At 44.5% G+C, this 24,556-nt stretch overlaps 2 protein-coding genes across 5 annotated transcripts in view; one reads left to right on the forward strand and one right to left on the reverse strand.

Moving 5' to 3' along the window:
- The window catches only part of LOC135385982 (glutamate-gated chloride channel-like), a 310,653-nt gene that overhangs the window by 3,639 nt on the left and 282,458 nt on the right, over positions 1-24,556 (forward strand). For 3 of the 4 annotated variants that reach the window (XM_064615649.1, XM_064615650.1, XM_064615648.1), the window contains exon 1: positions 3,430-3,525. The exons of the other annotated variant lie outside the window; for it this stretch is intronic. In XM_064615649.1, the coding sequence (XP_064471719.1) occupies positions 3,431-3,525 (95 nt within the window). In that variant the 5' untranslated portion in view covers position 3,430. Of the gene's footprint in view, positions 1-3,429; positions 3,526-24,556 lie in introns of those variants that run through there. 4 annotated transcript variants of the gene reach the window in all.
- On the reverse strand, positions 9,460-10,270 carry LOC135383982 (uncharacterized). The gene is made up of 2 exons (XM_064613257.1): positions 10,103-10,270; positions 9,460-9,969 (listed from the first exon to the last, which is right to left on the reverse strand). Exons 1-2 carry the CDS (start codon positions 10,162-10,164, stop codon positions 9,642-9,644), a joined length of 390 nt encoding a protein of 129 aa, XP_064469327.1. The 5' UTR covers positions 10,165-10,270; the 3' UTR covers positions 9,460-9,641.

Raw genomic sequence — 24,556 nt, forward strand, 5'->3', positions numbered from 1 at the left:
AAGTAATCAATTACTGAGTAATCGATTACTCAGAAAAGTAATTGATTACTCGAAAAATTACTTTGACAGTAAAGTAACTGATTACTCGAAAAATTACTCAAAAAGGTAATTGATTACAAGTAACGCAATTACTAGTAACGCGTTACGCACAAGTCTGCGCATACGTACCTCATGACTGGCGACAGGGGAAGGTTATTTCCATTTTTAAACAGGGCGCCAATAAGTCGTCTCCCATAAACTACCGTCCTATCTCCCTAACAAGCATATGCTGTAAAATTCCTGAACATGTCATCTACTCGGCTATTTCCTCTCATCTTGAAAATAATTTTTTTCTTCAAACACCAGCACGGTTTCCGCAAGGATCTCTGTGTGAAACACAGCTGTCTTTATTCAGCTCGGACATACATTCTCATACGGACCGTGGTATACAAACAGACACCATTTTCCTAGATTTTAAGAAAGCGTTTGACTCTGTTGTGGCACATTGGACATGTGCCTACCTTCGTACGTCACTCCCCTCGATCGTCAGCATTTTACCGCGTGTGAATCCGTTAAAGAAAAAGGAGATATTAAACAAACTTCAGGGACACTTCTGGATGTAAACGGGCGCGAGTCCTAGAAAATCCCTTACAAATAGAAATAGAAATAAAAAAAATGGAAACGTAGGTTGCACTGGCGCGACCAGCTGTTCCAGGACGCTTGACGTGTGAAAGCACTGAATGTTTTAAAAGATTATTTCAGCACGTATGTCCTTGTAAAAAGTCTTGTACAGATCTAAAGACGTTCATGTGCGGCATGTGTTAGAGACAAAAACGATAATGCAACTTAAAGATAAGTGCGTCAGTGCGGCGACGGCGACCCTCACAGAGAAACAACGACATCTTATCAACTACGGACGGGTGTTCTGAAGGGCGGTATCGTCGATGATTGGCGGTATCGTCGTTGATTGGCTGTTGACGCAGTGTGCGGCGCTCAGGTATGGAAGAAGAGGGGGAGGGTACGGATGAGAAGATTGTATTTGGTTTTATGTTCGGGGGGGGGGGGGCTCATTCCAGTAAAAGTGGTTGAAAGTTGCGACCTGTTCTTTCCTATTCAGTGTCTAACCGTGTGTCCTTATTCTTGTCGCTACAAATGGACGTATGTCCTTGTGGTAGTTCGTCAGTGCACACAGCGCAGGTTGCTGGTGCTGCCTCGGCCAGCTCCCCAGTGCCTTCTCAACACTAAAAGGTCGGTCGTCAAGTTTCGCGAGGGCGTTCTCAAGTGTTCGCCGACTAGAGTTGATGCGTCGGCAGGTGACCAGCACGTGCTCCGTGTTCTCCACAGTTGAACAGTACGGCGATCCAACGACACCTATCTGATGATAATCCCTCAGCGACGAGTCCTAGATTGCGACAGAGTCGTTACGAAACATGCCTATATTTTATAATAACGACCCACGAAACAACACAATGCTGGAAGTGAGAGAAATAACGAGCAAGCGACTGTACCGAGTAACCGATTTTCATTTATCAGCGACGTGACCGATGTCAATTTCGCCTGGACAGCGGAGATACGCAACGGCTTTAGGGCTATTATACGCAGTTTTCAATGATTAACCGGAGTTTGAGGCACCTACGCCAAAATAGGCATTATGAAATCGATACAGGAGGTTCCCCAGCAGAGTTCGCGCACCTCTATTAAAAAAGGCATTATTAGACACACACACACACACATACATTGGATGAGGTGGGCGATTCACCGCCGCTGAGGCGATACACTGCCCTATTGCGTATTGGGAACGGATGAGGGGGTCATCATGATGGGGGGATGGGGGCTTTATTGGAATTACACAACAATTCAAATAAGTTTACACGTAAGGTGTGCCAGCTTAATTTATTTCTTTCGCTGCTTTCTTGCTCAGTGAGGGACATCCGCTACTGTCTAAAAGTCTGCATAAATTGCTTCTGGGTGAGGCCCTACTGAAGGATTTACGGTTTTTGGTTATATTTGTGCACATCTTAACGAATGCTTGCTCATCATAATGTTCTTAGCTTTTTCACGTAATCTGCCTTTTACCTTTTATGGCATGTTATGGCCAAGTCCTCATGCACAGCAAATATTCAGTCATTTTGTTTTATGTGTCCAACATTATCTTAATGTCTGCTTCACATTCATAGAATTAGTACATTGTTGTTAGCTATTGGTTCATCTCTTGAAGAGCAATCGGTCGTAGGTTCCTTATTTACAGATATCCAACAGGTATCTATTTTTTCTACAAATATCCACGTGGAGCGAACCCCAAAGCTCCTTTATATTTGGTCGGTAATTAATATTATTTAATAATAATGTAAGAGTTGTACTTTTTAGAAATCTCGCGAATATTGTACATTTCCAACTCAGTGGAATAGCCACCCGACAGAGATTCGGGGAAGGCACGTTGGACGGACGACACTTGACACCTCAGGGGGCCTTCGCGACCAGATGCTCGCTGGCCATAAATCAGTAGAGTGGGCCAAGGAAGATGCACTGTCCAAAGTTGCATGGTGCACGGATTGACAGCTTGGTCCGTTACCCATAAATACCGAGCGGTGGGCGGACAATTAGGAGGTGCCTGGTTCGGTCTAAATTCAAACTAGGCCAACCATTAGTTGGAGACGTTTGAACCGGGCTTCTGGGATTGGTGTTTGCTTGCGGGGGTTGTGTCTCAAATGTCACCCTTTTAAGCGGAGGACACACGAAAATCTGAGTGTGGAAGCCGCAACGACTTCATGAAGACGAGGCGAAAGCCCCGTGACTTCAGTCGCTGAAGTATTGTCTTGTATATAGTTATGTAAATAACTATGTAAATAAAGCCCAGTTATTGTTCGAGAATATACCGCCTGTCGGACGTCTCTTGGGAATATCTTCGATCTGTGAGCACATCAACGGACCACCTTCCAGCAACAACGGAAGAAACTTTACTAATAACATTTAATTAAATATGTATTAATTCGAGTCACTCGGCGTGTTACTTGCTGGGCTCCCACGTTTCTTGAAATGCACATGAGCAGCCTACTGAATCAAACATCAAACGCAGAGAAACACGAGATCGGCAATCCAAAAGAAATGGGTTCGAGTCATACAGCTGAATAACCTTTTCAGTGGCTTCCTTCTCTCAGTAAGTTGCAAGTTCTGTTGCCGCTGAACCGGACAGGAACCACGACTACTGCCTTCACACGCACCTAGAACCGCTGTAACAGGATTTACTTCAATATGTTTGAAGCAGGAAAGTGCACAAAGCTCAAACGGAACTAATTTCGTCTGACACGAGGATGAAGAAAAATAAAGAGCAAAACAAGAGTCTAGAGCGCGCTGAAAGCGGCGCGGTGTTCGCCTCCACAGCGCATGCGGCGAGCCGGAACCCGCGCGCGTGCCATAGCATCCCATCGCGTTCGTCTCCGCACTCGTAAAGATGCTGCTGGTTTCAGAGCGTGCGGCGTTTACGTCACTTTCAATCTTGTTGGGATTGTGCATGACGGCTGCCCAGTCAGTGGACCACATCGACAAGTGAGTGACTTCCTTTCACTTTCCAGCTCTAGCCACTGAAGTTCATGGTATCTCTACTTGTTCGAGACGGGTTCAACCGGTGAATGTTTCACGCACACGGATACTTCAAAGAAAAATAACGCTCACTACCGCTACCGAAATATGACCAATGTTACCGCTCAATATGGTGTTTACAACGTGAGTCGTAGTATTCTAACGTGTTTGACCTGCATATTGGGTGCTCGTTATGGTGAATTTTAACGTATGGTAAGTAAATGCGTTCGCAATTCCTGACTTAGTATCCAATAAAAGTTGCTCTCCATAAAGGAACTTTACTGTTACGTACTCACGCAGGGCTTGTCACACCGATCATGTGGCTTCTTGAAGTTTGTGCTTTTGGTGTAGAGCTCTGCTTCAATTGGGTCACATGTCACACAGTACAATTACTGTGATATGTCAGTAATATGCTGCACATCGTGCTTGAGGACCTTCACAAGTGTGTATCGCAATGACAACCAGCTCGAGTTATGACTGCAAACAGCAACGTCAGATTGTGTGGTCGATCTTAAACTAAGAGTTATCCTGCAGTTGGCAGTACAACTGAGAGATGTCCTGCAAAGGTGATATGGCATTTTGTGTGATGCCTCACTAACTTATTTTGTCATAACTAGGGTTGTCAATCGGGATATCCCAAATCCCGAAATCCCAGGATCCTAACCAATTTTTGACGTCCCGAAGTCCTTTCCTGTGCTTTCTCAGGTCGTGTTTTAAACATTGTACAATGTGATCAGCACGCAGCGACGGTGTTGTAAACCGTTTAACGTTTCGTTTCTTTCCATTCGTTTTTCTTTTTTCCTTTTTTTTTTTTTGTTGCTGTTCTTCATTCAAGTGGAACGTTACGCCGTTTGAGGAAATTATAAAGTAATATATCTTGCTACTTCAAGTGTAGCGCGACTCGCCTTCTTTTCAATTGCAACAGTGAAATGCAGATGAATAAAAATGCAGTGGCATTATTATAGCAAAAAAAAAAAAACTAATGTAACCATTTCGCCATCACTATTTTACCAGTGTGGTTACACTGCGAATTTTCGAGTGCTTTCCTTCAGGAAAGGTAGATTTGACAAAGCCGACATGAACTGCGCACAACACTCCGATATATATAATCACTTGATGTAAATGGACTTGGAAGTAGAGACCTGTGCTGCCCGCGGGACCTGCGGGCACCCGCGGGTGACTCGCACGTTGTTGCGGGTGGCAAGTCTACTTTTGGGTGGCAAGTCTAGCTTTTCGGTGTCGTGCAGCTAGCGGGTCGGGTATACGGTCGGCGCACTTTACCAAAACACCTGTTGGAAAGGAGCTGTTTCTCTGAGCGACGTCATGATGTCATTCACCAGCTTCTGAACACAGGAACGAAGAGGGGTCACGTAGCGTCTGGAGCTATTCCATGTGTTGTCGTATTCCTGCGGTCCTTTCGTCGTAGATAGGGAAGGCGGTGCCTCCGTCCCGGGTTTCGGTACCAAAATGTTGGAAAGGAGCAGGAACGAACCCGTATAGGAAACCTTTAATGGAGGATGATTAAGATCAACTGTGAGGATGACGATGACTCGAACAACTGCCGGTGAAGTGGGCATGTCACGAGCGTTAAGGGACGAATCATCATCTTCCCATTTCTTACAACACTATTAGAAAGTACGCCGAGTTGGTTAATTTCTTACGCGTCTGTACTGAATTTGCTGATAACGGCGCTGGCTAACGTTGCTGACAACGGCGGAACAAACGCTCACACCGTTACGACGCAACAGCGCCTGTGTGTCTTTCTTTGTCCATGTCGGGTTTCGTATCATCATGACTCACGTCACAAAATCAACACGCATTGGCACCTTTTTGCCCCCTGATGTCGTACAAGAAACCATGCATACAGACACATGTAATCATCATGCATAGACCATGGATTTCTATCAGTCTACTCGTCAACGTTCATCGCGTGGCGGGTAGCGGGTCGGGTGCGAATGAGCTTTTGGAAAAAATATGCAGGCAGATGTGAGTCTCAATTTGTAATGGGACGCGGGTTGCGTGTCGGGTGCGGATTTGAACCTGCGGGTACGGTTATGATGCGGGTCAGATAATTCCAACCACCGCAGGACTATACCTGGACGAACTATTTGAACTCCCCAGAATCTCGAAATCCCGTCCCGGGATCGCGGGATTGACAGCAAAAAATCCCGAAATCCCTGGGCGGCGAAAATTGCTCGGAATTGATAACCCTCGTCATAACCATGGGAGTATGCCGAGGCTGAGTCGACATGGCAACATCAATTTCAATTTGAATAGGAAACTACGTTTCAATCGTCCTTGAAAAGAGAAAACATGAACTTGCTCTCACGGAAGCTACCCATTACGCGTGATACGTTCATTAATCCCCATAGGCAATCACTGAAACATACCTAGACGGTTACAAATCCCAAGCTGAAGTGAGGACGTTGAGCGTACTTCTACCATTGCACTGTCGGCACGGAAATGGGGGACTGCACGTCTGCTTTTTCTTGACACCTGACTTACGAGTTTGATGAAGTTCTTATGCAACATGCAACTGGAGAAACGACTCGTTGAGCTTCTGGAATGACAGAACGTTAACGGTTACCATAATTTACCTCACACTCGGGGTTGAAATTAGGGCAAAAAGCCAGAGGCTACGTTCCAAGCGGCTACCCTGAGCGGTACTCCGGAAATGCACATTTTCCCACTTGAGTGATGATTTCAAAAAAGGCGGTCTGCCTGCCGGAAAGGGCGACAAGTAAAAGAAAAATAAAACTAAACACACAGAGTACATAGAAATGTCCCGTAAAGTACAATGTCCATAAGTGGAGTTGGGCACCTTCCGTGGTCCGTTGAGCAGTCCCTTGGTCTCCACTTTACTGTTTTGTGTGAGTGTTTCCCCCTCGCGTAAAAGGACTCCTAGGACGTCACTCACCTTCATGAAGTCAGTACTCTCCTTTGTGTTGTCCATTGTAAATGAGTGACTCTAGTAAAGAAGCTGGGTGGCCTAAGTTCTTCATCCCTTTCCATGAGGCGCCTTCTCTGATGTTCGTATTTTCTGCAATGAAGCAGGAAGTGTTATATTTTCTTCGACATCGCACGAGTTGCACTACGCATATTTACTTCGCCCTGTAACGAAGAGGCCATTCTTTGTCTTGGCGTTTCGAGTTCTTAGTCTCATTGGAAACGAAGTTTCTTCCCTGGTGAAGTCCTTGCATGCCGATGATACTAGAAAAATAAGAACAACGCTGCCTTCTACCCCCGGCTAACCTGGATGTTGCACGTTCTAAGTCTCCCTTCCGGACTACAGATAAACAAGACAGGTGGAACACTTCTAAATATCTCGGTTAGAATTTGAGCGGGCATCCTTGTAGCCCTCAAAATTCCTCATCCCTGGTACCAGAACGCGAGCTTCCTTAAAACATATTGCTTCGGGAATAGACCTTTTTACAAAAGCAAGCTCCACCTGCAGGGGCGTTGGAAGTCCCTTACAGCAGGGGGCGCCCTAACCTAATCTAACCTAACCTAGCCTAGCCTAGCCTAACCTAACCTAGCCTAGGCTAGAGGTTTTGGCTAGGCTAGAGGCCATTGATGTTTTTATTAGAAACGGCTGGTCCATGCAATCCGATGTCTGATAGAACCTTTTTCCCCGCTTCCGATGATGAGAAAGAGCTCGAAACGTAACTATGACGTGAACCGATACTTTTAACTTCTTTTCCCTTTTTCCCCTCCAAATAGTTTGTTTTTGCCCGCTCCTTCTTTAGTCCTTCCGTTGTGTCCCTCTACTTTTTAACGGGTGTTCGTTTTCAGTCGGCGCGGTAACACAGCTGAAAGCAAGTCTGTCTTGGACGACAGGTACAGATGAAAAATCGGGTGCCGGGACGAGCGTCTTTGAGGATTGTCAACGTGTGTGTCAACGTGTCTTCAACGTGCGCCGAAAGACACATGCTAGTTATCGGAGGAATCGAATGGCATCAACATTTATCAGAAGAGATTGTGGAATTAGTGTTTCCACAAAAGGGGCAGATGTTTTTTGAAGAAAGCAACATTCTCCTATATGGACCGCGATTAGTTTTAACCTGTCTGTCGTACATGGTCCCCCAGGGATGCACGATCCAAATTGCACTTGCGGCACTTGCGAAAAGTGGACTATATGCGTTTGATGCGTTCCTTTCAATAAATATATATTCCCCCCCCCCCCCCTCAGAGTGCAAAAGACTGCTGCTTAAAATACCAGATGTAGATTTTGTTGTCATATTTGAAATGCTGCTTGTTATCTGAAACATCAGGTTGAGCGCGTTGTAACGAAACTTTTTGCAGAAAAGATCGTGATTTCAAAGAGCGCGCAAACGGAACCGAAACATACACGAAGTATCACGAAATCTAGACTTTGCCATAAGAAAGGTGCGCACCAAATTTTTGTTAAAACTACTTATTTGGGGCGTGTGTTCCTAGGCGAACTCACCTTGATTGTCGTTTAACCCATATTTTATAAACAGTTGCTTTGCTCCAGTAGAGCGAAATTAAACTTTCGACCTGGAAGTTCAAAGTCCCAGCTTGCGTAGCGTCACCTCTCAACTTGAAAGAAACCCATTGCATACTTTGCGTAAGTGAAATCCGACGCTTCACGAGAGCATGCTGCATGCCAGTGCGGATAGACTTATGTATGCATACTTTTGTATGACTTGTGATTATGGTAACAGGAAATGCACGTTAGTATTTTTATTATTCAAATTTGCAAAGTGCATATTTGAACATCAATCGTGGAAACGAACACGAGGCTCCCTGGGCACAAAAGGAATGCATATTCCTTTCTGGGAATTAGGGGTTAGTGTGTTGCCATCAAATGTGCAACAAACTATCCATCCTTTTCAGTGAGACTTCAGTTCCGTTGAAGGTTGATGGTCTGGCGGCCCGAGTTTTGGCACAATGTCAGGACATTAGCACAAGAGATCATCGCTCCAGTGTTTCATACTTTCTTGCCACCTCACATAAAGTTTGTTTCTCATTAAAGAGTTGCTGTCTTTGAGATCATGTTGTGTTCGCCTTATACACTCGCCACACGGCCCGAAAGAATGGCATTAACATGTAATGTCAGTCGGGTCCCGATCTTATGATAGTCGTGCTACACGTCATATTACATTAAACGCAATGATGTCGATGCGGGTCTCCCACTAGACACGTAAGAGATGCGGTACTTGAAGAGCGTAAACGTGTTCAAAGAGATTAAAAATGCCGACAATATCAGACAAAGTGAGAAAATTTTCTTATTTCATCGATGGTCTGTACTATATCGGAAAGCTGCTGTCATCTTGCGTGTCAGGTGGCAGTCTACGCCAAAAGCAAATATGCAAAATAGCAATCGTTAACAACGCGAGGCATTTTGCCAAACATAATACTTGTTTTCGTGTACTTTATAAAATAATTGCGCGGTGCGCGGTACAGAGTGGCTTTATGGAAGTTTTAAATTGTTCTTTTGCCGAGGGTACAGCTTGAAGCAGAGTTAACTTGAACGCGTCTACGACCTGCGAGCAGGAGGAGAGCCACCCTAGTGGAGCATAGGAAAAATATAGGGGAAAAGTGTTTCCGCTGTCTCACTTGTGCTGTGGGGGTATCCGCCCTGTCACGACCTGTTGACTCGGCATTACCCTTAGCTGTGGTTGTCATCGCAACGTGTGTTTGGGTTTGCGGCGATTATATAAAGGTGTGTGCTGGCCGATATCGCACGGATGCGATGCCGTTATCTTAATGATACCAGAGTTGTACACGTTACCGAAAAAAAGGAACTAAATACCGTTACCCGTTACCACAGGAAAAAGGAACTGAATACGTTACCGCTCACCCAAAAAGAACGCGTTCCCGTTACCGTAGTATTATCGTATTACTGAACCAGGATTAGCACGTCAAAATCAAAATAAATAAATAAAAACTGATACTTTATTCATCTAATTTATAGAGCATTCCCTTTTAACAATAGTTGATATTCGAAATGAGCATCGGTTATCTTTGTCCCCTTCCTTGTGAGAACATCTGGAGCGAGGCTAAACAACCGCTCTACCGACGCGCTCCAAGGAACGGGTGTGTACAGTCGGAGGAACAGCTCATGCACACGAGGGAAGTCTTTCCGTATTGCAGAAAGCGGATAATCTTCCGTCGTGCGCCATGAACTCCATCAGCTCTTGGTCTTCGGTGGATGACGCAGTGGTAAGGGCGTGCTGCGCAAATGCGAAGAAATCCTCTGTGCAGGAATCCCTCGGCGGGCATCGCGTCTCCGTTGCTGGCGCAGATTCCGAGATGTCGGAGAGCTTCTTCTTTATCTGGTCCATGACAGCGTGCCGCTGAATATTGTCGGTAATCGATGACAGCTTGAAACGTGGAATCACTGCGGCTGCAATCAGCAGGTCTTTGTCATCAGCGAGGGTTCCAAACCTGTGGGAGAGCGTAGTCAGGGGAGACGAATGCAAAGGGAACCCAGACAAGGAAATATACACAGGAAACGACATGACGCAAAAGATCGAAAGAAAGCTCACAACGGTCATTGACCACCGCATGTGTTACTTACCGTTTCTCGATGCCGTCAAGAACAGCAGAAACTAAAGACCTGCAGAATCGCAGTCCCTTCATTCCTTCGTATTCCAGCCTGCGAATCAGTACGTATATGGTCGGAAGGAGATACCCGAGAAACGTGTGTTTATCGCCTTGCAGTATGTCAAGCGCAGCACACAGCGTCATCATTACCTAGCGAGAGACGAATACAATGTGTTTTCCTTAACTCAAAATGCAGTGTGTTGCGGCGCCTTATTAAAACTACGAGATTTCAAAAATGCACTTACCCTGCAATACTGCTCAATAAATGTCATGTCGACGCTCCGCTGGATCGCTGGAACGTTGAGCTTTCGGCACAACGCATCAATGTCTTTGCCTTCATTAACCAACCGCAGGAGACATTCCAGAGAGTCGTAAAGAGAGTTCCACCGCGTAGGCACCGGCCTCGTTAGGTAAACACCACACTGCCTTTTTATAACATCAGCAGCTCGTGCAGACTGTCCCTGCTTGCTCCACAGCGCAGAACATTTCTTGAGTACTTTTTGTTTTGTTTTTATATTCCGGGTCCAGCTCAGCACGTGCAGCGTCTGACGTGGCAATGAGGTTCAAAGTGTGTGCGGTGCAACGCTGATGTGGTGGCAGGCACACTTTGGGATCTTGGTCCAAGAGAAGTGTTGTGAGTTGCTCTCGCTCCATGCCGGTGTCTTCTTCGCTGTCTTCTGTTGCACCTCCAAAACACCTATGTAACGCAGGAGTGACCAGGGTCACGAACTGTAAAGATTGATGGCATAAGCAATAATAAGAAACGCGAAAGCTCCTCACCTAAATGCTTTGACGAAGTTTGAGCCGTTGTCTGTGATAACTCTTGTCACTTTTTCCTGAAGACCATACTCTTCGAATACATCTGTCATTACTTTCGCCAGCCTATCATAGGTTACGCTACAAACCATGCGGCGGCAGGCCATGGTCGCGATCTTCCGTTCTAAGGTCTCTGGCTCTAGCCAAAGTGCTGTAAGTCCAAGAAAGTGCCTGGAACACAACGTGAACAGTATATCAAGTTGCGCAACGAATACAAGCGACACGCACATAACATACAAACACTGAACGAGAATGATGTGCAATAGACCAGTAGTGCATATTTACCTATGGTGCGAGGTCCAGCAGTGTGCGGTGACCGTGACGTACTGCAAACGCTGGAAGGCATCTTGAAGATTGCGCTTTATCTCAACAAACTTTTCCTTAATTCTTGCTGTTAACACCTTTCGCTTGGGAGCAAGATATTGCAACATCTGAACAAATGAAGGCTCCTCTACGAGAGAAAATGGATGTGTACCGTTGACTACGAAATTCAGTACGAGGTCGTTACAATGTCTCTTGAGATATCTCCCTGAGGCCAGCGTCTTGCACATCAATACGGAGTTGCTTCAGGGGTGGTCCTGCCGGAGGCTCCGCCTTGCGTTTTCTGTTCACTGCTGCGTCAAATACGGCTACCTTCGTTGGGTGAACGGACTGGAAATCATGCGTGCAGGATTAGCATCTGGCAACAAGACTCACTTTCTCTGTTTTACTGTAAATTTGTATTTCCGGCATTTGGTACCCCGACACAATCCACTGATTTGTAAAACAAAGTCTGTAGCGTGCACGTCTCGATGTGCTGTCCGCAAGAAAAAAATAAAATAAAGAAAGAAATAGCAACGCTTACCTTGACGTGTTTCTTCAAATTTGAATACGACGTCTGGGACGTACTGAGGAACTTTGACTTGGGACGGCAAAGCAGGCACGTAAGTACAAAATTTCCGTCTCCTTTTGTCGTTTTCATCATGAACATCTCGTCCAACGCGGGCCACGGTGACACGGCCGTCATTTCTGCCATCTTACTGACACATGCAGTTGTTGCCACAGGAGCCGTCAAGTGCAAGGGCGATAGAGCCAGAGTACACGGACCAGTCTCATTTTCAGGGATACGTTCCACGGTTACTGACACGTACAAAGCGGGGATACCGTCATCGAGTTCTGGTGTATACATTTTGCAACAATGGGATGACTACCTAGATGACAATGCCCTCTCACGATTAAAGTTTTGTCAGCCTCTCGGCTTTAACCTATTCATCGGTAGCTGAGCGATAACAAGCAAACTCACAGGGCAATCACACAACCGGACAGCTTTGTTATAGTCCTCACGTCATTCACCCTGGGGCACAAAAAAGAGTGGCCACTGACCAGAACCTCCCATGAGCTGAATATCCAGGTCAGCTCACCACGTGTGACCTTCGGAATTTCCCCCACTGAGAGGGAACACTGTGCTTGTCGAAGCCGCGTTTGAACTTTGAACGAGAAAAAGAAACGGGTAACGTGCGTAACCAGTTACCGACTTTTGTAACGGAATACGTTACTAGTTACAAATTTTGGAAAGGTAACTAAGTCTTTACTTCGTTACCAAAAAAAGTAACTAGTTACTAGGTAAGAGTTACGTACAACTCTGAATGATACATGCGAAAGTTGTCGCATTCACTGAGTGGGGCGTTTTCGGCATTGTGATAAAACAGATGAGGATGCACTCAGCAAACGTGACCACCTTCGTGTGTATCATTAAGGTAACGGCATCGCATCCGTGTGACATCGACCAGCATACACCCTTACATCATCGCCGCAAACGCAAACAAAAGTTGCGACGATTACCACAGCTGAGGGCAATGCCGAGTGAACAGCTCATGACACGGCGAACACCCACGCAGAACAAGAGGGACAGTCGAAAAACTGTTTTCCTTTCTTTCTCCTAAGCGCCGCTAGGGTGGCTCTCTTTCCGCACCACAGGTCGCAGGCGCGTTCAAGTTAACTCTGCTTCAAGCTATACGCATTTCGTGGGTGAATGAGTTGTGGCGATTTCATTACGCGGAAAGTATCATACCGAGGAATGCCATTAAATATCTCCGCATCGTACGGCGCGATTTACATTAAGACTTAACTCATTACGCACTTAATATCATTTTCCGTGCCCGTGTTGAAGGGGTATTGCTTCTTCGCTGACTTGTACTTATCACTCTTATCACATCACCGTCACCCTCTAAGAGGTATAACGCGGATGTTGTTTTGAATAACGGCGTGGGCAGCAATGGGACAGCAATGCATAGAATCGGTAAGGATAAAACGGATAAACCATGAAAACAAATTCACGGGATGTAAGGTGGGAGTAGTACAGTATTCCGTTAAAGTATGGCAAAGAGTACATTGGACAAACCACCAGATCCATCAATACAAGGTTCAAAGGGCATTTTGCAAGTATTGCGGTAGTGGACCATTTCCATATTCGCGTCGACCCTGGGGTGACGGAATGTCGAACATCGTGTGTTTCCCCCCAATAATGGTGACGCGCTTTTCGGACTGGTACGTTGCGTGGGAAAGTAGCAGGAGCAGATTGGAAGAAGAATGCGGAAAGAGTGAAAGCGCATTGTACTCGTTACCAGACCTCAAACGTCCGTGTAACCTTGAAACCGATTATCTCCCCACAATGAACATGACAGTCTCCCGCAGGTGCGTCCATTGCGATGTTTTCCACTCAAAGATGGCGGACTCAAGGGCTGGGCATGCGCATACGCGATGTCGGAAATGGTCCATTGTGTCGAACACCTCAAACAATGCCCTGGATGTGAACCTGTGTTTGATGAAAGAAAAATTATTTACAGAAACATAAAGTCAGGAACTCTTTTATACAAATAAGCATTCTAAATAAAGTCGTAAGGATACAGATGTGTTAGTATACTAACACATCTGCATCCTGACTTTTTTTATTTTACAAGAGAGTTTCTGCATTAACGTGTCTGTCCTTCGGTGTACCTAACAGAAAATATTGAACAAAAACATATAACTGGAAGATAAATCCTGTTGCGTTAAAAAATTAACCCATTTTACTTGCAAGATGTTGCTAGCAAAATTCGTTTATGAATGTTATCAGTGAGTACACATACAAGCAGTGTTGTGCAGAGCCGGCGAGGGAGGGGACGGCAGCCGTGAATGGAGCCCGAGGGCACGGACCTCTTCAAGAGCCCGCCCGACCCAAGGTCAGACAGTTGCTAGCACAAGGGACGTGAGGAGGGGGCCCGGGCAGGACTCACCTGGAATTATCCCGGACTCCCGTAATTTCTTTCGCCGGCCCATTTGTACGCAAGGCGTTACTGTACCCGTTACTTTTTCGACAGCGGAGTAGGAATCGCGCTAATTCTTTAAGTTAGTAACGAAACAGGTATTTCCGTTACAAAGTTTCGGTATCGCGATCTTCTAACGTTACCGATACCGATACTTTCGCAGCTCCTCTCGTCGACAATTTTTTGTCAACCATAACACGGCAACCATATTTCATCTTCCCTACGTTTGAACAACGTGTCCCGTACCAGGGCCGGACCAGAATGAGTGCATAGATTACATTCCGGCAGTCCTCCTACAGGGAGGATCTACCTGCTGCCTGCCATGTGTTCCTTGTCGGGGATTATGAACCGTCTTTAGAATTCGGTTAGGGAGATGATGACCGCAAAGTGAGGTCACTACCTGCAGCGTACTCTGGAGTTTGCTGGATCAATGAGTCACACATTATAATTCCTTAAGGTAAGGCTAGGTTCGCTGGTCACACGACGTCGCTATGTGTTGACCCTAATGCGTGGTCACAACCATCTCTCTCAGTCATGCCGCCTGCCATAGAGGAACCATGGTGTGCCGTAGCAGGCATCATCGAGTACAAGGAGGAAAAAGAGAACGGGAGTTTGGTTTTCAGATGACTTCTGTGCGCCTCGATGCAAAAGTTCATCTGTGTATCAAAATAGTTCACGTCCAATTTGAAAACGTATATCCAGGTATGTTTAGTTCAGGTGTAAACTGAGCACTTTCTCGAGCAAAGCTACAGGCAGTGCTTTAGCTTGAGGGTACGGAGCTGCGCTTGCTTTATGCTTCATCAACTTCAGCGAAAGAGAAAGAAAGAGAAAGAACGACGAAAGCAGCCCTTCAGAGATTTCAGTTTCAGGATTTCCAAACAGTTCCCAAAACCGTAGCGGTTTTGCAAACCTATATCTAGCTCCGTAACCTAAAAACCCGAGACTAGGGGACAAAAAAAAAAAAAAAAAACGACAAACACAGACAAGGTCTCAAACACAGCTGAAAGTTTACTTAAGAGGGGATACGACCCCCGGCGGCCCCATGTATTCTCTATGGGTGAAACAGTGCGATCTTTTGGGATTGAATCCATCCAGAACCGAGCAGCAAAGTTCATCATCAGTGACTACTCTCGTTTTTCCTCTATAACATCCATCAAGGAAGAGCTTTCCCTTGCCTCGCTCGCTAATCGTCGTCTCATTTCAAAGTTATCCCTATTTCATATGTATTTTCACGTTATACCTCATCACATATCCCCAATTTCTCGCTCTCCGCTAATCTTTCCCCGTCGTGATCATCAGTACAAAGTCAACCGCTACGACTGCAAGACGGACGCATTTTCTAAATCCTTCTTCTGCAGAACAGCCATTGATTGGAACGACCTCCCCTCACAAATAGCATATATCACGGACCATCACCCATTCCTTAGGCACATCAATCAACATTCACCACTTTATAACTGGCATAACCGGATTAGGCTTTCTTGTACACTATTGTTTTATATTCCTTGATGTTCTGTTTTGGCTTACGTTTTACTGACTAGTGGTTCATGTATAACAGGCATTGTACCTCCTTCCTCCTTTTTTTTTCCTCTTCTGTACATTGTTGCCATACATTCCTTGATGTTCTGTTTTGACTTATGCTTTACTACCTAGTGGTTCATGTGTAACAAGCATTGTACATCCTTCTCTCTCTCTCTTTTCTCTTGTCTGCATTATGTCCGTCCTTATCCCACTCCCCATGTAATGCACCAAGGGGCCTTTGGGGTACATTGAATAAATAAATAAATACATTTTGCAGCTAATACTGAACCGATTTGAACCAAAATGGCCTTGTTCGATAGATTTTCGAATTTCAAACAATTCGCACTGGGGATATTTGCAACTTTTTTTCAGAAGTTTTTAAAAACCTTACGAAAGCTGCAAAAAAATTATAAGTTCGGTCTCTCGCTTTTGGAAGTTCGTAGCTCGTTTACTGTAGCACATATGTGAAATGTAATCAGTAGCATTTACGCGGAATTCTTTCTTGAATATTTACGTGTCCATGTCATGTCTGTCCATGCCTCCAGTTGTTCAGAAAATTGAAAAAAAAAAAAAAACTGAAGGGCTACGGTTAACTAAGGGGTACGGATCCGTGAACTGCCCCGTCTTGCCATCGGACAGTAGCGCCATATTGCCGGTCACAGGAGAACTTCATATCGTTCCGCGGAATGCAGTCACTGTTTTGGCACCCTATCCCAGAAGGGGTCTCCCCGGCAGCGAAAGCGCCAAATTGAGGTCGTGAAACCTGTCTGGAGAGATCCATGGTGAGTAGGTCGTTGCAAAATAATGGGAATGCCTTGAGAATAGGGAGAATAGGCGGCATAGACCAGAAAAACTTTGCTACAGAGCCTGCCAATGGACTTACACAATATTCATCTCGCATCGCATGCACCTAAAAAGAACGGTAGGGTTGGGGGAGGTGAGGCACAGTGAGACCGAGTGGTGTTATCATTCGCTCTCCCGATGTGTTGAAATTGAAAGACAGTTTTCTTTCTTTCTTTTTTTTTAATGAGGTAATATCAAACAGTCGAAGACTGGGTTATGGAGAGGCCGAAAAATAAGGAATTCCAAGAGGATGTCTGTGAAATAAATAATTTAAGAATAAAACGTTGAAAAAAACTCCACCTAGCAATTCACTTTTTAAAATAACTTTTTCAAAAGAAGCTCTTTCTCTATCTACCGCTGTAAGATCAACCCCAGTACACGAGGGACTGTGCCAAAAAATGGCATGCGCTGGACAAGGTCATACAAAGTTACTTTAAATGCATAAAAATAATTTAGCACATTAATTCCCAATACCTGTCCTGAGCACAGCGTTGTGGAACTGCCTGATGTAGCAGATGTAACTTTTCGAATATATATTTTTCATTTCTTGGTGGCTTCTGCCTTTCGATAGTTCGGTCTTCCGAGTTCTCGGGCTCTTTAGTTTTCAGCCTACAGAGTGAAGTATGTAGTCTCACACACAAACATGTCGTTAGATCAACATCTCATAAAGCCACATGGCTTTTTTGCCCTGATTTCCAACACCTTGAGTGTGAAATAAATTATCTATCTATCTATCTATAAGTGCTCGTAAGTGTCCCATGCTCGGGCGGGTCCAGGAAAAAATGTCCCTGGAAAAAATGTTCCTTGAAGAAATATGCCCTGGAAAAAATGTCACCTGTACAGTAATTTTCTTACGCCCCTATGAGTGTAAAATGAGTGCTAGATAACTCACACCCTTATGAGTGTAAATGCTACACCCCAATGATGGGTGTAACAGGGGTGTCACATATTACACCAAAAAGAAGGGTGCTTATTGGGTGTATTGACCCAAAAAAACGGCAGGTTCTGAAAAAAAAGAAAAAGTTTGCTCCCAAAATTCACAGAACACTAGTTGCACTGATGTACTGCAACCTGCATTTGCAAGTCTGAGCGTCATACCCCTGTCAGACGTACTAATTTAGTGTCACTTTCAGCGAGTACACTTGCAATAAGTGTCATTCTTTACGAGTCACACGGCATCTTTTAGTGACACTAGATGCAAAGTACACTTACGATGAAGTGAGTTCGCCAAACTCACTTCACTTTGCCTGCAACAATCAAGTACGTAGCCTCCACGGCAGGAATTGCGTAACAAATGCTTATTTTTGGAAAAGGAAAGAAACAACCCAACCGGAATTTATATTTGGACAAGTTTGTTGAGACAGCGCTGATTTATATAAGAAAGACGTAAGGATTTTTTGGCGTGATTTACCGGTACTCTCGTTCACAGACTGCCCAGTAGAGTTCGTAATCCACTTCGCGGCAGCCATATTTGTTGACATTGCACGGTGGTTAAGTGTTTCCGGCGAAATCGCGAAATACCCGCAGTGAAGCACTGAATAACGGAAGACAAAAAAGACAGGGCGTCATTGTCTGAGATAGAAACCCATGCTATCAGAACATGAGAGGACCAAGCGAAACGCGAAAGTGTATGCTGACATCGCGGGCCAGTTGCACGCGCAAGACATAGTAAAGACCACCAAAGAGGTGAAGAAGAAGATTGAAAATTTGTCAAATAAATATACTTGTGTTGGTTCCCAACAATTATATTCATGACATTAAATCGACTTCAACAGCGAAGAAAATATTTATGAAATGTTTCTAGACGTAAGAAAAACGATTTTACCGAGAAAGTATGGTGCACTCCCCGATGTTTGGTGGGAGTTCAAGCTCGCCCATCGCCATCACCATGACTGCTTAGTGACACTTACTTATTCCGTGTAGCAGGAGCGTAGTGAAAGTGACATTACGGGACGGAGTGCACTTCAACTAAGTGACACTAAATTAGTACGTCTGACAGGGGTATTAGCTGCCTTGACTCTTAGGGCCGTGTTTACAAAAAGTAAGTGCCGGGTGGTGGGTGACTGCCAGTGAAAGACTTGTACCACCCACTCAATGAATTTTAGAGGAGATGGTGTCGCTCCATACATTTGGCAACCAGAAAGTGATTGTCGTCGTGTACAATAAACACATGCAATAACACAGTCATCTCTACTTTTACTTTTTGTTTTCCGCCTAAGTGACCGAAAGTACGTTACCTAAAGGGAAGCTGGGTGAAATGATTTCTTCCCTGTATTAATTCTCAGCGAGTCTATCCTGCTTAATTTGTAGAGCTCATTTTTATCGCAGTTGGAATAACAGTTTCCGTATCTTGGCTTCCTTACTTTTCGACCTTACGGTAATTCGGTTTTCTGGCTTTCCGGTCTGCTGATAGGTTTTCTGAATTTTCGGCCTTCTGATTGTTCGATGTTTTAGTTTTTCGGCCTTTTAAGTTTCGGCATTCTGATATCTTGTCTAGGTTTCGAAGGATACATGTATGTTGTAAGGACCAAATTTAGGTCCCATTGGCGCAAAGTAAATAAACTAAAACTGGGTGTCCGCCATTTCATCGAACGTCGTTTGGTCGAATGCCGTTTGATCGACGCCGTGTGTTGGAAAGACGTTTGTTGGAAAGGAGTTCAAAGCTCCGTGGAGTGCGTCGTACGCACTTGTTTTTCTGTAACTTTTGATTCGAGCATACGGTGCAGGCAATCAGTGTCCTCTGCTTTTTTATTTATTTGCTTTGTTCAGCCGAAGAGGGGAGGCCACTGGTTATTTTAAGACCTTTGTCATTTACGAACAACACAGCTGAACAGAAAAGTGGGAACAATCCGACGAACAACACATATTGAAGAAAGTGGCCTCACGTTGGGAGCAGCCGACAGTCTGTGCTTCTTCTGGGCACCCTTCTCATTGCTGGCGGCAAATTTAAAGGGAAAGTTCTGAAATGTGATATCCATATGTGTGCGAAAGCAACTCGAAGTCTGTGGATACTAAGAAGGAAATTTCGCCATGGTACAACAAAACATATTAAATTGACAGCATATAAAGCATTAGTCCCAAGTGGCTCGGGACTAACATCTCCTTTTTTCTTTTACAAATCAATCAATCGAAACATTAGTTCCACCTTATTTAGACTATGCATCTGCAGTCTTGGATCTCTGTGCATCCACGCTATCCGAGAAAAAACAAAGAAAGAAGATAAAATGCAAAGGTCTGCTGCACGGCTTATCTTGTCTAAATTTCGAAGGACTTATTCGGTTAATGTTTGTAGCGACAAATAAATTTAGATTCACTTGCACACCGACTCAAAGTACAGTAAATACACTAAAACAGAATAGTCAGTTAAATACAAACATTCCGTCATAAATACAAAATGCGTCCGCAAAATGTTCTAGTGTGAGAACACAGCGCCAAAGAAAAATCAGCAGGTGAATATACCGTTTTTCCGGTGTATAACGCGCGCGATATACAATAAAAAAGTGCTCTGAGGAGGTCCTGCGCGTTATCTAACGGTGGCGTTATACATGGAAATATTTTCCTAGAGAGTTCCTTTTCAGGACAGTGACGTACAAATTCTAGCCTCTTCCAGGGTGTGCTGTGGCTTTCTCCCATATCTCTTAGGGTCAGTTGACAGATCCGGCGAAAGGACACTGGACTTCATAAACGGTCAATAATCTTGAATTCATTTCAGAAGAATCGTGTGATTGAGAAGGGACGCGAAACGGAAAGCAGAGAGGACACTGAAGTATACTATGACAGCGACGCTGTTGCGTCGGAGTTTAACAGATTTGACTAAATGTGTTTCAAATATTGCATATGTATATGATGCACCGCTTTGGTTTATTGTGTATACTGGTGGCAGCACAGAAGCTTGTAGCACCATTGCGGTGCGCGTTGTCCATCGAACATTTTTCAAATTCGGCCCGTTCTTAGGGGTGCGCGTTATAGACGAGTGCGCGTTATACACCGGAAAATACGGTAAATAAGCGAGGGCCAACGAAATATTACATTTGGACTCCGCGCTGTGTCCAGAAAGTCAGACAAGCTATGATAGTATAACACCAAGAAGTCACCAGATGCAGTCCACAAAGGGACAAAAGGCAAGAATTGGCTTTCGTCGGGACCTCCTTCTTTCTTTCCTTCTTTTTCTGGTGCTGAGTTGACCTTTGCAACGCAAACATGACGTGAGATCCCTGCATCTCAATAGTCAAGGAGGTCACACGTGTTTATGGGACTACACAATCCTGCGGAGGAGTGAGTTATTTGTACTAAGGGTAATGGTTACAGCTTCCTCCAGGCTGAGACCCGTATGTTCGTGTGGCGCCATCTACGCGCGAAAAAATCGTGAATCGGAGATGCCGCCTCACTCGTATCTTAACAGGGCAAACATATGAGGGGTTCAAGTGGGTGAGAAGGAAGGGTGAGGAGAACGTAAGGACATCCCCAAAACCAATGGACAGCGTTTCCTTCATAAGCCTTTTGTTAAGGTCACTTTCACTGGACATTACAAAGGGTTCATGCCATCTGGGCGCACAACCTCTACAGACTTGTAGGTGTTTTACCAATTCGGAAGAACAATCGTTATTTTTTACTTTGAGGGCATGCTCCCGCAAGCGATCATTTAGGCAGCGTTTACTTTGGCCGATATAACAAAAACCACATTCCAGAGGTATCTGATACACAATATTAGAACGACAGTTCACATACACAGTTCTGTAGGTTTTACACGAAGTTTCAACTTTTTCAAAAGGTGTCAACGAGTCTAAACGAAAATCATTTCTAAATACAAGGTTCACATCAAATTTCTTCGCAACAAAAAGCAGGATATGAGAAATTTTATGAAAATACGGAATTACGACACGATGACCAGTGACATTATTTTCTTTTAGGGAAACGGAAAAAAGCTTGTTTCCAAGAGTCATTAGACCATGAAAAATCATACAATGGGAGTAGCCCGCGTCCCTCAACCGAGACAGTCGCTGGCACAGAGAAGAATGTAACTGGTGAACACAAGACTTTTTTACATCATTTGACAGTAACCCGGCAATGACTCCAAACTTGACAGTTTTTGAATGGCAGCTATTACCAGACAGGATAGGTTTAGGAACTAATTTGCCATAGTTCCAGCAAAGATAAGGGCTGAACAAATAATACATCCGAAAATTGTACTCTCCATTCATGGGGTACTCAACAGTAAAATCTAGTTCGGGAGCGACAGACCTGATAACACGTTCACAGGCAGAAATGATGGACTCTTCGTTTGACAACAGCAACAAATCATCGACAAACAGTCTTACAAGAAGAGAGGCAGTGGAAACAGTTGAAATAAATGACATGACAGCAGTATCAACAGTACGCAGGTAAATTTCTGACAATACCGGTGCAATGGCAGAACCAATACGGATGCCAGTCTTTTGCGTAAACAATTCTCCATCAATACTTATAGCAGTTGATTTAAGATACAATTCTTTCTCATCTACAAATTTCTCATATATGTCGTATGTACTTTACGGCGACGTCACTAATGCGAAAAGAATACACAATTTTTATCCTCCCTCTTTGAACAGGGTTTTATTAAACTTCTATAGCCATTTCGAAAAAAAAAACTTTCCATTTACTTTCTCTGGAAATATTTCAGAAATCGATAGACATCAAATTTATATGTCTACCACTTTCCGTTTTTATAAAAAAAAGCATGAAATGTGAGTAAGGACAAATACCGTCTCAAAGCCCCGTGAACCGCGTCATTCTGTGTCGCCCTCTAGCCGTAGCACAGGAAAACCCGCGCGGAACATTTTGACCGTATCCATCCGCCGACCAAGCGGCGCGCACGCGGACCGTAGTGCTCCCTCTTTCCTCTTTACTTTCATGGACAGCTGACCTAGGGGATGGCCTTGGAGACCAGAACAAAAGCTTACTTAGCTGCTCGTAAAGGGATTATCGTCAGCCAGCATTGTCGCGGCCCGTGTAAGAGACCACCGAGACCAATAAACCTCTTCTTTTTTCGGTGCGCTTATAGAGAAGTGAGATGCGTTTATTAACTTCACAAGAAACGTCAATTTGATCGATTTTGCCGTTTCAGGTTTGTGCTTACTCAGTCAACTGCCTCATAAGGTTAACGAGAATCTCTCGTATTTACGGTTAGTGGAAGGCCGACTTCACAAACATTCCAGTAACGTTCAACAGGACTGCCCTGTAATGTTCGTAATGTTGAAACAGCCAGCAAGCGGATTACACACAGATAAATGTTTCTTAGGATAACGGCACTTAGAACTGCAGCTTTATTTGTTGTTTCTCTTTCTTTCTTTTATTGATCGATTTATTTTTATTTTTACCTTTATTATTATTTTCATAAACGCTCCGCGTGAACAAATAAGAAAAATCGATCAAGCGGCCGCTGCACAATTATTTCCGCCCACGCAATGAGCAACAATCTTTTCCCGAACCCAAATTCACGTTCGCGAAGCAAGCAAAACCAACGACAACCAACGACAGCGACGGGGAGGGAGGATGTATTTATTAGACGAAAAAAAAGGGGGGGGGGACGGGCTAAAGGTCAGCCAAACGGGACGTCGGCTTGCTATTCCGGAAATACATCAATAAACAGAATTAAGAAATAAGAGATAAATGAAACGGACGCGACGGAACGGCACCTTAGTTAGTTGATTATTAGGTTAGTAAAAGTTCGGTGTTTGCATTTTCATGTTCAGGTTAGTCTAAGTGGGCTTTGGCAGTTTCCTTGCAGAAATAGCCAGATAACATTTATTTACAGTAGGTTATTTTTTCAGCAGGGACTTCGATCACGTTATTTTGAGATACGGCCAATTTTTCGATACCGGTTCCCTGGATTTTCCATCTTTCGACAATCCTTGCTAGTTGCACGTTGGATGACCCAAAACCTGTACCCGTCTGTCTTTGCACGGCAAACAAAGGGAGGCCTTCTGAGGGAGATAAGGAAAAGCTCCGGGTCACTGGGGATTCTCCGCTGAACTAGTGTCTACGCTGAACGAAAGGTCTGGTGTAATGTGAAGTACCCCGTGAAAACCAAGGAGTGTCTAAAAATATAGTACTGAATTTTCCGGGTAATAACCAGCGCATTATGAGACGGAAATCGTGCTCCGAGACCTTGTGGTGCGTCAAGTTCCGTTCATTTTATCTTGTTCATTTATACATAAAGATGGAGTTCAAGGAGTTATTCCGAAATGCTAAGCTGTTTGCACAAGGCGTTTTTTGGAAGGGAGTTCGAAGCTTGCAGCGTGTCCTTAGCACCTCTTTTTCTGTAACTTTTGACTCGAACATGTGGAGCATGAGGCAATCAGTGTCCTCTGCTTTTTTGCTCGTTTGTTTGTTTGTTTCTTGCTTTTTTTTCAGCTAAAGAGAGAAGACCACTGGTTATTTGCAGACCTTCGTCATTTACGAACAGCACAACCTTCTGGCTTTTTACTCTCTCCCATACGAAATGAAATAAATTGAATTGAATTGAATAGAACAATCCGGAAGTATCCCGCGTAGCAGTAGGACACATACCGAAGAAAATGTCTTCAAGTTGGGAGCAGCCAATAGTCTGTGCTTCTTCTGGGCACCCTTTTCATTGCTGGGATCCGAAATGGGATAGTGATATGTGCACGAAAGGCACTCGAAGTCTGAATGCTAAGAAGGAAATTTCGCCATAGTATAAAATACAGATATTGTATTAACAGCCATATAAAACTTTAGTTCAATCTTGTTTAGAGGATGCATCTGCTCCAAACGAAGCAATAAAAAAATCAATCAAACGACCGCTGCCGTTTCGATTAAACGGTGTTCGATCAAACGGCTTTCGTTCTTGCGGAGACGATTTTTCCGGGGGACTTGTTTCCCTGGGGACGGTTCTTCCCGGGGAATTTTTTCGGGGAGCAAAATCCGGCATCTCGGGCGAGCTTTGATTATATGAAACGACTTCT

Source organism: Ornithodoros turicata, chromosome 2, assembly GCF_037126465.1.
Source record: "Ornithodoros turicata isolate Travis chromosome 2, ASM3712646v1, whole genome shotgun sequence".
Taxonomy (NCBI): Eukaryota; Metazoa; Arthropoda; class Arachnida; order Ixodida; family Argasidae; genus Ornithodoros; species Ornithodoros turicata.

Coding starts and splice junctions, on each gene's coding strand:
- LOC135383982 (XM_064613257.1), bottom strand. CDS start 10,164: ATGAAGGGACTGCGATTCTGCAGGTCTTTAGTTTCTGCTGTTCTTGAC. Junction 9,970..10,102: donor CTTGACGGCATCGAGAAACG/GTAAGTAACACA, acceptor GCTCTCCCACAG/GTTTGGAACCCTCGCTGATG.